The sequence below is a fragment of the Hesperophylax consimilis genome, chromosome 27 (genome assembly GCF_061612785.1).
Source record: "Hesperophylax consimilis isolate HC1 chromosome 27, BYU_Hcon_1.0, whole genome shotgun sequence".
Taxonomy (NCBI): Eukaryota; Metazoa; Arthropoda; class Insecta; order Trichoptera; family Limnephilidae; genus Hesperophylax; species Hesperophylax consimilis.
This window is the reverse complement of record NC_142862.1, coordinates 1848797-1865241: the sequence shown is the minus strand read 5'-3', so window position 1 is coordinate 1865241 and position 16445 is coordinate 1848797. Positions and strand designations below refer to the sequence as shown.

Below are 16445 nucleotides of genomic sequence, written 5' to 3'. Positions count from 1 at the left end.
AGAGTTAGTTCAATTTCGTCATATGAGTAATTATGATTGCCTCTTTCAAATCCTAACCTCCTGGCAACCTCTCTTAAGAACTCCATTCTCGATTCTCCACAAAGTCATTCCACTCGAACAACGAGTGGTTTGAACCAGTCGTTGTTTGAGTAGAATGACTTGAAGTTTGGCATATGTAAGTATGTACCTTCGACGAGACTCAAGAATAAGAATATCGACCAATGTATGTACTTTCGATGGCAATTGCGAGCGGCCTGGATTGGTGAATCGATACCCGGAGCAGCGAGCACCCTTTTGGCTGGGGACCGACGAATCCGCTCGCTAATTTCGTCATCATATTTTATTTAAAATCTGTAGCATTCATCCATGGACCATAAGAAACCAAACACATCTTCCGATACTGGACTTTTTACTATTCTAAAACTATCTTTTTTTTTTATTTTTTTTTTATTATTTATACCCGCTAAACTGCTCAAGCAGTTTGTCAAGAGGAATATTAGTGGAAATCAAGCCGAGATGATTTGCCGCAGACAAGCTGTTCTTCAAATATCTAGGATTCACGCATCACACCTAGGGAATGCAATCCCGGTATACCGGGATCCCGAAATACCGAAATCCCGCAGACATTTTGCGGGACTAATCTCGGTCGAAAATTTTGCGGGATCCCGCTGGACTGGCGGGATTACAGAGAAGCGCAGCTCATACATACTGCTGACGCTGATGATCCTTACGATGACGATGACGACACTTCTCTCGCTAATCTGGAGATAAACGCAGCAGCAGCAGAAGCACCAATGTCACTTCAAGACGAACTCGAACTTACTTTGATTAGTATGAAGAGTTCGAGATCAACAACCTAGATCTGGTAATATGAGCAACCTTGAGGTTTTGATAAAGAAGGAAATGAATTACTTCGAGTCCTGTGGATTAAAAGGCACATACCTTCAATTCACTTACAATGCGCTAATGACTATTGTGCCAACCAGCGTGGAGCTTTTTCAGCCGCTGGCTACCTTGTGTCCAATATCAGAAGCCGTTTATCAGATGACACGATTAACGCTTTAACTTTTTTACGAAGCTATTTCCAAAATAATGTTTAATTAAACTTATGATGCTCATTATACAAGAATATTGTTTATCATGTGAACGTTATTATTTAAACTTAAGTTTCAGTTTCAGTGCCGGCAATCCGGGCGTTTATTTTATTTTCATTTGTGTACATAGATTTCTTTTACATACCTGTGACTAGGGAATGCAATCCCGGTATACCGGGATCCCGAAATACCGAGATCCCGCAGACATTTTGCGGGACTAATCTCGGTCGAAAATTTTGCGGGATCCCGCTGGACTGGCGGGATTACAGAGAATTACCTTCAATTCACTTACAATGCGCTAATGACTATTGTGCCAACCAGCGTGGAAGCTGAACGAGCTTTTTCAGCCGCTGGCTACCTTGTGTCCAATATCAGAAGCCGTTTATCAGATGACACAAATAATACTTTAACTTTTTTACGAAGCTATTTCCAAAATAATGTTTAGTTAAACTTATGATGCTCATTGTACAAGAATATCGTTTAACGTGTGAACGTTATTATTTAAATTTAAGTTTCAGTTCAGTTTCAGTTTCAGTGCCGGCAATCCGGGCGTTTATTTTATTTTCATTTGTGTACATAGATTTATTTTACCCACTTCACTAGACAAAGTCTGTTTCGAGGCGGGTATGTTATGTAAATTTATGTCTTATCTTATTCTTTGCCAATTTATGACTTAAACTTTACCTATGTCTAACTAAAGGTATACCTATTAATAAATCATTTAAAATGTCCCAAAGAACTTTAGTTTTATTATAGGTATAAATTTAAAACTCTAAAAACAAGGTTGGTAGATCGAGGTCTTTATTATACGATTGATTAGATATCTAAGTCCACTTGCTGGATCCCGCAAATACCTGGATCCAGCGGGACTAAGATTGTTCAGTCCCGCAAATACCTGGATTGACATTTTCTTGCGGGATTGCATTCCCTAATCACACCATTGTATAACTAAGCGAACCCCTTTTTGTCAGACAGTTTAAATTTAAGGTGCAATATTTTTCAATACAATTCTTAAATGTGTAACGCTTTTTTCATTCTGTTTACAAAAACCCTATTCTTTACAGATCAGATGCAAATATTTTGCACTGGAGTACTCACGGCTTATTTTTGCAAACCTTGACAAAATACATTAGCTTGTATTGTTAATATTAATTTATTTAAAATTGTTGCAACCTTATCCTGCGATATAAAAAGCATTACAAGGAGACGAAACGACACAAGCATATAGTAAAGAGTTCTTAGTAATATATAATAATGTCAATACTTTGCATCCGTCTACCAAATTACACTATTCGAAGACAGGGTTCTATAAGCCATAATGAAAATTATCTTAATGAAAGTCCCTGTAAGAACTGGCACTGACAAAATATTAAACAAACTTAATGTCGTGTCACGTATACAACTCTATATACATATCTTTATAAGAAATGTCTCAATAGGTATCCAATTCTCTAAATACAGAGGTAACAATGCACTAAGTTTCTCATTGCAGTCTAAAAGACATTCTCAGTATTATGACCAACATTGGAACTTTGATTGGATGAAAACCCAAATGGTTTAAACCAAGGCTGCCCAACCTTTTTAACAGTTGGGCGAAATTGACGATTTTGAATCACTGGCAGGCCACTGAATACCTGACGGTTCCTATTTCCACAGGGTGGGGGGGGGGGGTGTGGTTAGAGAATTTCTATAAAACATAATTCCCCACAAACATCATCATATGTGATTCCCCACAAATATGCCTAAATAGCGATAGATCGCCTTCGTTGGCAACACTGGTGACCGCGCGCAAGCTGCATTGTTTGTTTTACCGCGGGCCCGCGACACTTTTTCAAATTGGCGGATTGGCGGGTTTTTTGAAAATGGTTCACGCGGGCCTGTGGTTGGACAGCCTTGGTTTAAACCAAAGGTTCCTGATCATATTTGGAGTTAAAAATATTCATTTCATTTTGCTGTTTGATGATATTTTTTTCCACACATCGCAACAGATAACATGATCACGCGCTCTGTCTTGTCTGTACGGTGTTGCTGGAACGAGACGGAGTGCATGTCACTGGGTACAGCAGAGCGGGTGAGTTAGGTTGTACCAAGTGGCGACTTGTGATGGAAATTTTTATTTTTTATTTTAGGCTCAAATTGATTTTTTTCGAATTTTACAGATTAATTTTCGTGTGCAGACGAAAATAAATTTCTAATATTTATTATTATTCATTAACGCCCTATCGGGCTTTTACAAAGTAAATTGACAGTTTATGTATGTAAGTGTAAAATAATATATGGATAATAGCATAACTATCTTGTCTATGGATCGTTCCTCAACGAGTTACTCTTCATACCGCTCAAGCAAAATATATGTTTTATAGTTTAAATATAACATGTTTTAAATAAAATGTAATCTCATAAAGTGCGCGATCTCAAACTATAAATAACACAATAATAATAAATTAAAAACACTTTCATAAATCGTATTATCCAGTGATATTTAAATTCCAGATAGTGACAGTTACTAAATTCAAACATACCCACAATACTAAATCAACATGTCGCTCGAAGAACTTAACCAAAAATTCGTGGTAACGATGAATGAATTTGAAAATCGGCTCGATAAAGTCAACAAAAAACCCGGCAACCCGAATTGTGACCTCACAAATCTCCGTGGAGACTTCAATGCATTTAAATTGAAAATGACATCGGAGATGACGGCTCTTCAAGAGAGTATTGCGCAACTTGAGCTTCGTGTGGATGCCATCGACGCTGCTTCTAGAAAAAATCTGTTACTTCTACATGGCGTGAAAGAAGATGGACCAGAAGACACGAGATCCCTTGTGACTGCGGCGTTGACCGGCCTAGGGTGCCACGAAGACGCCATCAGGGGTATCGTCTCCACCAGAAGACTTGGTCGCATGAAACCAAATAAGAATCGACCCATTCTTATTGAATTCCAGCGCCAAATCGACCGTCGATCTGTATGGGAGAGGAAGAAAGGGCTGAAAAACTCCTCTCGTCTACTAACTGAATCCCTAACAAAAACACGACAAAAACTCTTTTCCTCTGCACGTTCAATCTTTTCAAACAACAAGTGTTGGACCAGCGACGGCACAATTGTGGTTCTGCTCCCTGATGGCAGCAAGCACGCCATCAGTACCCAAAAGCAGCTGGATGTCGCTGCCGCCCTTGTGACCAAACTATCAGCCAGCACCAGCACCAGCACCAGCACCTACACCGGCTCCAGCGCCAGCACCAACACCAGCACCAGCACCAGCACCAGCTCATCCAACACCTCATCCATCACACCCGGTCCCCATCCTCAACACGATGGCTCCAAGTCTATTGGCCTGCGCCCCAGAACAAATACTAAAAAATAAGTGTATAAAAAAAAATATGTTTATATTCGCAAAGCATTTATTTCTACCAATGAGTTGCTTTCATGCATTATTATCTATTTGGCTAATTAATGGCTAATTGGAAATAATTTTCTCCCAAGGAAATAATAATAAATTGTGTTGGGTAGGCAGATAATTAATTTTATTGCAAAATAACTTATCCAAATGCTACTTCCATAACCACATTAAGTCATTGAGGTATGTATAACCCATTGTAATTAATAACAACTAATTATATTGCATTTGGGTGGGTATTTCGATACTAGGAATTTGGCCTGCTTATTATTCTTATTTCGATAAAATTTTCTTAAACTCATTATATTTTATTATTTATTATCCTGTTTCTTCTATAACACGGGTATTTATCCCTTATGTTCTACACAAACCTATAGTATCAATTGTATATTATTATGCACTTGTGGCCATAATCTATTTACTTACCTCTTTATTATTTACTGTGCGCAATAATTAGAGACACATACCTATATTAATATATCAACAAAATAGTAGTGACTGCACCCACAGACGTGAACTATAGTTCGCGGCGTCTCGATACCTACATTTCATTTGTAATTTATAATATGATATGAAGATTTTCATTCATATTTTGATGTTATAAATTGAATGTAAATCTATCTTTGTACTCTTTTTAACGCACGTGTACAGTTTTTATTGATACATTTAGCATTAAAATTAAGATTGCCTCTATCTGCTGTGACTTCTTTTTATGATTTGAAGTTTTATATATACCTATACCATTATATATTTTTAAACATATTGTCGCCTCCAATTAACTTCATATATACCTTTGTAATTTGTTATTGCTTTGAAAAATTTATATAGGTATGTGACGTATTGAACACTGCACATACCTACTAGAAATATTATTATATTTCACTATCCATAGATATAAAAATAATTTAAAAAATATGTTCATATATAAATGTATATGTACGTATCTCTTACCTGTTTATTATTTACTCAGCGCAACAGACACACAAAACATATATTAATTTACGTACTTTTATAAATAAGTGAACTCCACCGCGAACTATACACACAAACTTTTAACTTAGCGTCTCGGTACCTACATTTCGTTTACAATATGATATTATGAAGATTTACATTCGTATTGTGATATTATTATGTGAATGTAAGTCTTTCTACTCTATTTTTCATATTATGATGTTATTATATAAATGTAAGTCTATCTTTCAACTCTATTTTACGCACGTAAACAGTTTTTATTGATAAATTTAGTTTGCCTTTATCTGCTCTAACTTTTTTTTTTTTTGATTTGAAGTTTTATATATACCTGTACCATTATAAATTTTTTAATCATATTGTCACATTCTATTAACTTCATAGATGTCGTTGTAATTTGTAATTGATTTGAAAAAAAAGTATGTAGGTATATGACGTATTGAACTTTGCGTATATTAAAAATATTATAATATTTCACCAATGATTAAAAAATATATAAACATATGTGTGTATGTGTATGTATATGTATAATATTTACGTGTATTTCACAAGTAACTCACGACTCACATATACCAACAATTCACTTAGGTATCTATGATGTAATTTAGACAATTAATTTTAGACATGTTTATATATCCTATATATCTTATAAATTAATATTTTGTTTATGCTAAAAATATTTCTTTTAACATACAACCGTACTATTAAGATCATCGCGCACTTCTTGCATTTTTATTTTTATTTAACCTTCCGTTGAATATAGTAATTTATATGTTTTTTTTTTAATTAGTTTTTTCTATTTCCTTATATTTTGTTATCTTCTTATATTGTTTATAATCATATGTTTTGTAATTCTATAATTCGTCATGTAATCGACGTATTATTTATCCACAACCTTACACCATTCCCCCATTCCACTCTCACTCCCCCCCTCTTTCCTAACATGCTCTCCGTACTTGCTGCTCACATTTATATTTCACTATTTCACCAGTTTAGTATAACATCATGCGTGTCCTTCATAAAACTCTGCATTTATTATTTGTTTTTTTTATCTCTTATCTTTACCAAAATTATTTACACTTATAGAAAAACTTACATAATTCACGATGATTACTATTATGTATCAAAACTGTAGAGGACTACGCACTAAAACAGACATATTTCACAATAATATTTTATTGAATGACGATTGTTACATATTCGGTATTTCTGAAACTTGGCTAATTAATTCTATTTTAGATCCGGAACTGGCACCTACAGAATTTTACAGCGTTTTCAGACGGGATAGATCAAATAACATTACAATTAATAGCATAAACAACCAAGAAGATTCTCGTCGAGGTGGTGGAGTGATGATCATAACACATAACAATCTTAACGCTTACCCTCGCGAAGAATTGGTCTGCAATGCTGAATGTATCTGGGTAACTATTCCCCCTTCTAACTATACTTCCAAACGCACTATCCATGTAGCCTGTGTTTATCTCCCACAGGGACAAGGGTATGAAACTGCACTCAATTCATTCCTTTGCTTACTTGCTAACGTAAAAGATCAACATCCCGATGACATTTTACTTGTAATTGGAGATTTTAATATGCCCACCCTAACATGGAATATACATAACAATGATTTACACTTGACACCTGAAAACTTGAACACAACTAGTTCCTCACTTGCTGACACAATCCATTATTCTGAATTAAAACAATATAATTACATAAAAAATGCAAATAACAGAATCCTGGATTTAGTTATCTGTAATGAGGAATGCCAAGTATATCGTGCATGCGATCCTCTTGTCAACGAAGACTCGCACCACCCATCACTCAAAATTATGCTAAAAATCGATATACTTCCTATTATTCACGCCCCACCTAAAGAAATTTATCAGTTTACAAAAGCCAATTACGAGCTAATCAACCAACATCTGTCAATGACAGACTGGTCATTTACTCAGGAAAATTCGGATATTGACGTAGTAGTCGATTCTTTCTACAACATTTTAAACAGTACCATCAACCAGTTTGTCCCTAAACGTATCATCAAAAAGAGAAAATTTCCAAACTGGTATTCAGCTTCTCTAATTAAAATCATTAAAGATAAACAAAAACTCCATCAAAAATGGAAATCCAATAATAATCCAGTAGACTACATAGAGTTTTCAATCAAACGTACCCAACAAAAAAACTTACAGAAGCATTGCTTTATTCAGTACATAAATTCAGTTGAATCTAATATTCTTATAAATAATAAACAACTTTGGAACTATGCTAAAAGCAAAAGTAAAACAAATGGCATCCCACAAATCATGCACCTTAAAGATGAGTCAGGCACCGGTGCTCAACAAGTGTGTCAACTTTTCTCTAAACACTTTCAGTCCACCTACGTTAATGATAAGGACACGAATGATCCCAGTATAGTCGATAGTTTTACCTATATGAATAATCATAACCCGATTGGGAACGTACAAATAAACAATTTTTTGATCAATAAATACCTGAAGAATTTAGACATTAGTAAGGGTGCTGGCAGTGATGGTATATCGCCATACTTTATCTCAAAATGTGCAAAAAATCTTTCATACCCCCTAACTAATATATTTAGAATGTCACTAAAAGCAGGAAAATTTCCTACAAAGTTTAAAGAAGCAACTATAATCCCTATTCATAAAACAGGTTCTAAAAGCAACATTGTAAACTACCGCCCAATCTCAATTCTAACTGTATTTAGTAAACTCTTTGAAAAAATTGTCTACGATCAAATTTATACAACAATTGTTCGCAACATACAAAACCAACAACACGGATTTCTACAAAAAAGATCGGTACTAACAAATTTGGTAAATTTCACGGAATATTTAACGAGCAATATGGACAATAGAAACCAAGTAGATGTAATCTACACTGATTACTCTAAGGCCTTCGATAAAGTAAACCATTTCATTTTAATTAAAAAATTAAGTCAAATAGGCATCCATGGTGATTTACTTCGGTGGCTCACTTCATACCTTCGGTGCAGACTTCAATGTGTATCAGTTGCGGGAACTAAGTCCAGTTTCTTTTCCGTGCCCTCCGGTGTACCTCAAGGTTCTCATTTAGGGCCATTATTATTTAATGTGTATATTTATGATATTCACAAATGTTTTTTACATGCCAATTACCTAGCATATGCAGACGATAAAAAAATCTACTTAGTTATCAAATCAATCGAAGATTGCATTAAACTTCAAGAGGATCTCAATCGTCTTTTTAACTACTGTGAATCAAATAAACTTGTAGTAAATACCTCAAAGTGCAATAAATTATCATTTACACGTAACAAAAATAAAATTTCCTTTGATTATACATTAAACGGGACACAAATCAAAGAAGTAGATTCTATCAGAGACCTTGGGGTAATACTGGATGTGAAATTAAACTTCATTCAACACACTGATGCAATCATCAACAAAGCCAACAAAATGCTAGGATTTATAATACGTTTAACGAAACCTTTCCGCAACCTTAAGACTCTATATTCCCTTTACACAGCGTTCATCCGTCCCCACCTAGAACACTGCACACCGATCTGGACTCCTTTTTACCAAGCCCACATTGAAAGAATCGAAAGAATTCAAAAAAAATTTTTTAAACACATTAATTATAAACAAAACTTACATTTCTCAAATTACGCCGATTCTATTAATTACCACAAATTCAACTCACTTCATACACGACGTTTGGTTTTTGACCAAATTTTATTATTTAAAATTCTTAACAATGGCCTCGACTCACCAGAGCTAATGAATTTAATAAATATTCATATTCCAACAAGATCAACACGGCAATCCCATTTGTTTCATTTACCTACATGTAGAACTAACTTTAGAAAAAATTCACCAATTCCACGTATATGTGCCCAATATAATACTAAATTTCAAAACATAGATATTTTTAGCAATACACTTCACAAATATCGAATAGAAGTAACTCGTACGATCGAAAATTAATACTATAGTATGGAATGTATCCAGAGCATCTCCTATCCTCATCCTAAATTCCTATTCCTCCCCTCCTCACCTAAAATATATATATATATTTTTTTTATTTTTATTTTTTTTTTATGCAATAAAACTCCATCTCCAATCAATATTAATATAGGAGACTTTTTTGGCTTGACTGTTTTTAACATGTATATATTTATATTTGTATTTTATGTATAAGCTGTTTGTCTCTTACCTTTACCAATAAATAAATAAATAAATAACTAAATACAAAAAAATAAAAATCAAATGATAATACTAAGATTAACATAAAATCTAAATAAAGTTTCAAGTATAAAGTATGCATGTACATTGTATATTCTCGTATATGCATATAATTATTCATGTTTGTTGCAAAACCAGTAAGACTGAAAACATTAAAATAATTTACTCCTAAGGTAATTAGAAAATAAATATATGTAATATACTGATATGTATTATAAAACAAGTGTTTAAAAAAAAAGAAGAAAAATAATGTCTGTTGTATCTATAGAGAAAAAAACTCATAAGTAATGGCAAAATACCAACGCCGTAATTAATATTGAATTTAAATAATAGTACTTGAAATGGTAAAGTAAATCAAAGTATAATATACATATCTATGACCGTACATGCATACAGTAATTAATATGCGTCCAAAAAAATAAATAACTAATAAACTAAAGAGTATGTGAGTTAAACGTTGGAAGGTATAGAGACAAGACTTTTTTTTTAAAGCTAATAAATAATACAAGTTAATAACTAGCAAATAGGTCTGAAATTAGTTGCCTTTTGAAACTCATAAAGTTATTAACACCAAATATATCAATAAGTTCACAGTGTTTGTTTGCAAGGTGAGAAAAAATATCATAGTTCAACTTTATTTATTTTTAATTATCGGAGTTGAACTTTGGGTTGTTAACAACATAATGATACATTAAGGGCCTTAATATTAAACATGTTATACACAACTGATAAAAAACCATTAATATATCATAAATGATTGTTTTATCAGAAGTGTAAAATTTAAAACACGTTTATTAGTAAGGGGTAATTTTTTAATTAAAACTAACTACTCACTCGAGTGTTTACTGCTGGAAGACGATAAAAGAGGCTGCGGCGAAGCGCTGGACAGCGTGGGCGTCCGGGAACCCGCCAAACTGTTCAGTCCCGCCATGGACGATAGGCCGGACGGCATGCCGAGACTGGACGACATCGAGGGCGAGGAGGTCTTGGGCATCCCGTACTGGGACCCTGCAACAACCAAAATCATCACTTCAATTCCCACCTAACAGAATGAGAGTCGTGCAAACTTTAAAGCGCCAAAAGTAAAAGAACCGAGACAGAACTTCAAAGATTCAACATTGCAACATTCACAAATCAAATAATTATTGTTGATGTACAATCAATGATTCATTGCGTGTGGATTGAAGATTCAAAGTTTGCATTTCATTCACTTTCCTATAATGATAATATTATTATTGTAATGTGACAAATCTGATATAAAAAAGACAATAAGGATTATGTGAGAATATAATAAATCATATGTAAATAAAAATATAGGAATTATATCCAGCTTCATGACAGACTTGTGTTCTGTGTTGTCTTATTGAAATATAACATATATGTAATTGAGGGATTCCACTAACCTGCTAAACAATGCGACTGAGTTGCGCGACTTTGTTGCGGCTGTTTGCATTTCTCTCGCAATGGATTTCTCTCGAAGAAGTGGAATGTAACTTAATACCTTCTAAGCTGTTTAAAATACACACAACAGGACAACTTGATACACCCCATATTATTATATAATGAGCAGGCAGCATTTTGCTGATGCGCTCTACCTTATTTCACAATAAATTTAACAGTAATTGAGTTGTTTTAAATTTACAAATAAATTAATTCTTTTTTTATCTCCAAATAAGAATCCAACGGAGCTTTAAATTGGTTTATACTAGTAGTATCGATAACATGTTGTGGAAGTTTGTTCCATTATTTTACATAAACTCCACACAAAGGACTCTGTAGAAAATAATTTCCCTCGGGACCTATTTCATCTTTGGGGATACCGTATGGAGGGTCTTATTGAGGTGAGTAAGTAAGGTCTTGAAGAGACCCATGTTGTAGAAGGAAGGAAACACAGAGACCGGAAAATCGTTCCACAGCCGAGTTGTTGAACTCAAGAAAGAGTCCTAGAAACGACCTGTTCTCATGTACAAATATTGGGTGAATGTACGGCGTTTCTCCCGACTATGCACCTGTGCTGAAGGCATCAATGAAACTAGTCCCTCCATCGTAATATAGGTAGAAGGACAGCATTCCTGCTTGTGTTCTAATGATTAAGAAACGGTTCGCCCGCTTCTGCAAGCCAAGGGTTTTTCAAGTATTTGTCCCGGGTATTTCAAATCATAGTATTTTCATTCTCTTCGATTTGCCCTAAACTAAGATAAAACAGATTTCTAAGAGTGGTCAGCATAAAAATCACAGAGTTGCCCTGGAAAGGTATTTGAGTCTCTATCTTTTAACATGACCATCAACCGCATATTTTGACATAGATTGCACTTTGTTGAAATGAATACCACACAAGAGTCCCAACGGCCCAGAGCCAGTGGGACTATGCAGTCCCATTGGGTATGTTGTGAGGCTGGAGGGTGTGGAAAGGAAATGGGGGGAACAGGAAGGTTAGGTTAGGAGTTACATATCAGAACTGTCTAAATACGCGGATTATAGTTACGTTAACGCACATTTAAAAATAAAGACTATAGTTCCAAAGGTCTTTACTCAAAAACGCATGCTACCAAAATATTAATGATAAATATAAAACGGTGAAAAATCATAAACAAACAATCTGATTAAAAATACATCATAAAGGCATACATCAAACAAAACTTAAGTTAAAAGTATTTGAATATGCAACGCCGAGGTTTATAACGAATAATCTAGTACAGGTAAGACAACAACACAGAGCACAAGTATTTCAGAGGCAGGTTTATCATTCAGGTATTACCGTAGTACAGTAATCCCTCCATGTTAGCGAGGCTAACGTTCCCGCAGTTAGCGGCGTAAGGGGAATTCGAGGACGCAGATGTCGGTACTAGAGGGAAAATAACAAGGAGTTAGGTACAGCAAACTGAGAAGGTAAATATATTGGAAATAATTATTACAATATTGTACGCACAGGTAATATAAGATATTGAACAATTCGTCGGCCAGAACTTACTGACAGAACTCATTAACTAACAAAGTGTTTTTTTTTTTTTTTTTAAAAAGAAAGACAAACATTCCCGGGTTACGAATAACCCAACAATGTTTGAAAATCTCCTACTACCACCACAGAAAGCCGAAAATGTTGCTTTTGTTGTGATGGAGGACTTAGCCAGCCGAGGAATCGAACATGCGACGCTCGGGTGAGACCCAAGCGCTATGCCCACTCAACACTGATTCTAATATCGTCATTATCCAACAATATTTTGATATTGAGATAATCGGCTTTATAGTTTCGGCTACCTTTATGGGGCTGACAGATTACGCTATATGCATCATGGCTTGGCCTATTTCACCATATCGCTCGCCGTACAATCCAAACGTAACCGAATGTAACATAGTGACATAGCGACCGAGACTGTCACAGGCTTAAAATCTGCATTCTCACATTTTATCTGTTTATATTGTTGCTCTACCCCTTTCTTTAGCCATAGTTTCAGACATTGCTATTATTACAATATGTAATTATTGCACATGATGATGGACACTGTAACACTGTCCGAAATGTTGGCTAAAGAGGGAGGTAATGCAGCTTGTCATAACACCCGAAAAATAAATCTCCATATCTTAATGCTTCAAGTATCTCAAAAATATGTGTTTGGTGATTTGGTGACTTTTGCCTGAATGGCGACGATTTCAAAATTTGAATTATAATATTTCAATAATAACATCACAGATCTGCACTGGTAAATAATGTAAGGTAAACATAGTTCACTGGGTTTATCTATTCAGAGCCTAGTGAATTCGGCATCATGTTTCACTTAAAAAACTCACTCATGTTCTTGTCCTTGTCCTTGTTCTGGCCCCTGTGTTGTTGGCCCCTCTGTCCCGCGGGCCGGCCTCGGGCGCCCCCCTGCCTCTGCTGCTGGGCCTGGGCCTGCGCCTGCTGCTGCTGCTGGGCCGCGGCCAGGCCCGCCGCCAGCGAGTAGGGGTCCTGGCCAGGGGGGAAGCCGCCCAGGCCAGACGCCTGCAGGCGGGCCAGATAGTCCTGGGCCGCTAGCTGGGAGGCCATGGACCACCATGCCGCACCTGAACATTCATTTATCAACTATGTTTACAACAGATGGTAAGGTTGATAACTAAGTCTAAAGTCTTATTAAATGGTGTTTGAAAGAGAGAGTACGAAAACAGTGTGCAGGATAAAAAAATGACAAGTGGATGATGATTACTTTGGGCAGGTGAATAAGTTTGTGTATTTAGGAAATATGTTTACATGAGATAGAAGTATGATATGTTTACATGAGATAGAAATATGAAAGAATACCAGAGTTGTATATTACATAAAACTCCATTTAACATAGGTGAATCCTTGGAACAAGTGAATGAATTTGAGTACTTAGGAAGAATATTCGGAAAAGACGGGAATTATTATGAAGACATTGAAAAGGGTTCTGTGTGTAAAATGTGGGAAATTCAATGATCACCAATATTAATTAATCACTAAGGTACCGCATGTTAAACTGTTTTGGAGTGCAAATCGTTATTCCCATTATTTTGACGTGCTAGCATATATGTATCTGTTTGTCATAATATGTACACACAATGATATAATAAACATATAGACACGTTATTGTCTCAAAAAATGAACACAAAATATGGCAGGTAACTTTTCCAATACATTCTTAATTCAAATGTTCATGTATAACACAATGACAGTGACAAAGATAGAAATTCAGAGAATATGTGTTAACGAAATAGATATAGGAAAGGGCAGCGTTTACATACTTAAAAATTGCGTTGAATACTACATTCTACATACAGGTGTGATTTAGATGACAACACACTTACTCACTTACACTAAGAGGAAAGTGGAACGCTGTAGGGGACAACCTACTGCAAGTACAATAATGATACAACCTAAAGTCTTTCTTATACTTATCTGTTGATATATTCGCTATCTCACTTTCTCTAATGCTGCTTCAAATTTTTGAGAAACGAACAAAATAATTGTATTATTTATAATATGCAATAATGTTATTCCTTGGCTTTTACTAGTGTTTGTAGAGAAATGGAACAACTGAACACTTTCTCATTACATACTAGTGATTTTTGTACTCACTTATTTAATTTGGTTGGAGATAGCAGTTTAGTACTAAATCGAAAGTACAGCAATTACCGTATCTTTTGTTTGCCACTTTAAGATCTCTATAACGTGGCAAACAAGTTTTCAAAGTCGCTTAATGATAGTTTTTATCGTGTAAACTATTATCGCGGCAGCACTAATAGGTTCTAGAAATTCAATACATACAAAGGTATCACATTGGAACCTACGAGTAAGACGGTGAATGTACGCTGCAAGTACCTATCTAGAACAATAGCGAAGCCGCCAACCTACCTACTCGCGATCGCCGGTTTGTTCTCGAACAAATGCGCCCTATTTATAACGCGGTATTAAATTAGGCAAAGGTATTGCAAAAATTATTGTGAGTCACTTTTTTTCATTTAAAATGAAAATACATATTTATTAAAAAATTTGTAAAGTTTGACAAATACATAACATAATTTTTAACGACTTGATTACAAAACATTGATTTGGCTCTACTTTCTACGCTCTACCTACGGTTACATACCTGTAATATTATACATAATATATCGTCTCAATTGGACAGGGTTCTAACTTCACTTGACCTTATTCTGAGGTCGAATCTTGTATTTTAGTTTAACATAATTAAATACAGGGTTTTCCAATAAGAGGTGTTATTTTGATATAGCGCCGTCTTGTTGAAAGTAAACGTTGTCCAGATCAATACCATCCAATTCCGGCCATAAAAAATCATTAATCATCTCTCGATAGCGCAATCCATTCACCGTAACTGTTGTTCCAGCCTCATTTTCGAAAAAGTAAGGTCCAATGACTCCGCCGGACCATAAACCGCACCAAACAGTCACATGTTGAGGATAGAGAGGCTTTTCAACAATAACTCTTGGGTTTTCCGAACCCCAGATGCGACAATTTTGCTTGTTGACGAAGCCACCGATGTGGAAATGGGCCTCATCACTCAAGATGATTTGCATTTGATTCACTCAAGTGAATTTTAATAATTTCAATGCGTTGTTGAAGCGTGTATCGTTCCATTTTTATTAATGGCGTAGTTTCTACTTGTCAAATGTCAAAAAATGACAGCTTCAAAAGTAACATCTACCGAAATAGCGGGCTATTCAAAATAACACCTCTTATTGGAAAACCCATTTTTCAAATGCTAAATGTTGTGATGAACTTGCCCTGGGATAAATTTTTTTTATTATTGATTTATTATGGTGGGAAAGAAATTTTCAGTTGATCTCACGAAATAGAGACTTCCAGATGTTGGCGTCAAAGTTATTCTAAGAGCAAGTGCTTAAATTTATGGTAGGAAAAAAAAAAACTTGGAACATGCCCTGTGTTCAGCAGAAGACCTCCGGGGTGGTGCTAAAATTATCAGATTTAGTCCAGTGCAGTAGTAATGGGTTTGCCAGTGTAGGGGGCGGATAGAAAAAACCCCTAACAAGATCAATAAGAAACAATTCAACTAGGTTGAGCAATGCTACTAAGTGACTTTTTAGGTAGGAAATACGCCGTTAAATATAGTTACGTAATTTTTCTAAGGATTTAGACGAATCATAATTATGAATAGCGAGGTAAATAACATTTTAACAGGACGAGTTTGGAATTTGCCTAAGTAAATTAAAATCTCGCAAGAAGATTTAAAAATAAAACTATTACATCATAATTATTTACTACA

General features: G+C 35.1%; 1 protein-coding gene across 15 annotated transcripts in view; it reads right to left on the bottom strand.

The window, feature by feature from the left end:
• Positions 1-16445, bottom strand: part of tou (bromodomain adjacent to zinc finger domain 2B toutatis) — a 143192-nt gene that overhangs the window by 66529 nt on the left and 60218 nt on the right. For 14 of the 15 annotated variants that reach the window (XM_089647984.1, XM_089647985.1, XM_089647989.1 and 11 more), the window contains exons 5-7: positions 13498-13752; positions 12467-12553; positions 10543-10716 (exon numbers count right to left, since the gene is read on the bottom strand). In XM_089647984.1, the coding sequence (XP_089504110.1) occupies positions 10543-10716; positions 12467-12553; positions 13498-13752 (516 nt within the window). The remainder of the gene's footprint in view (positions 1-10542; positions 10717-12466; positions 12554-13497; positions 13753-16445) is intronic. The other variant, XM_089647990.1, reaches the window with a different exon arrangement.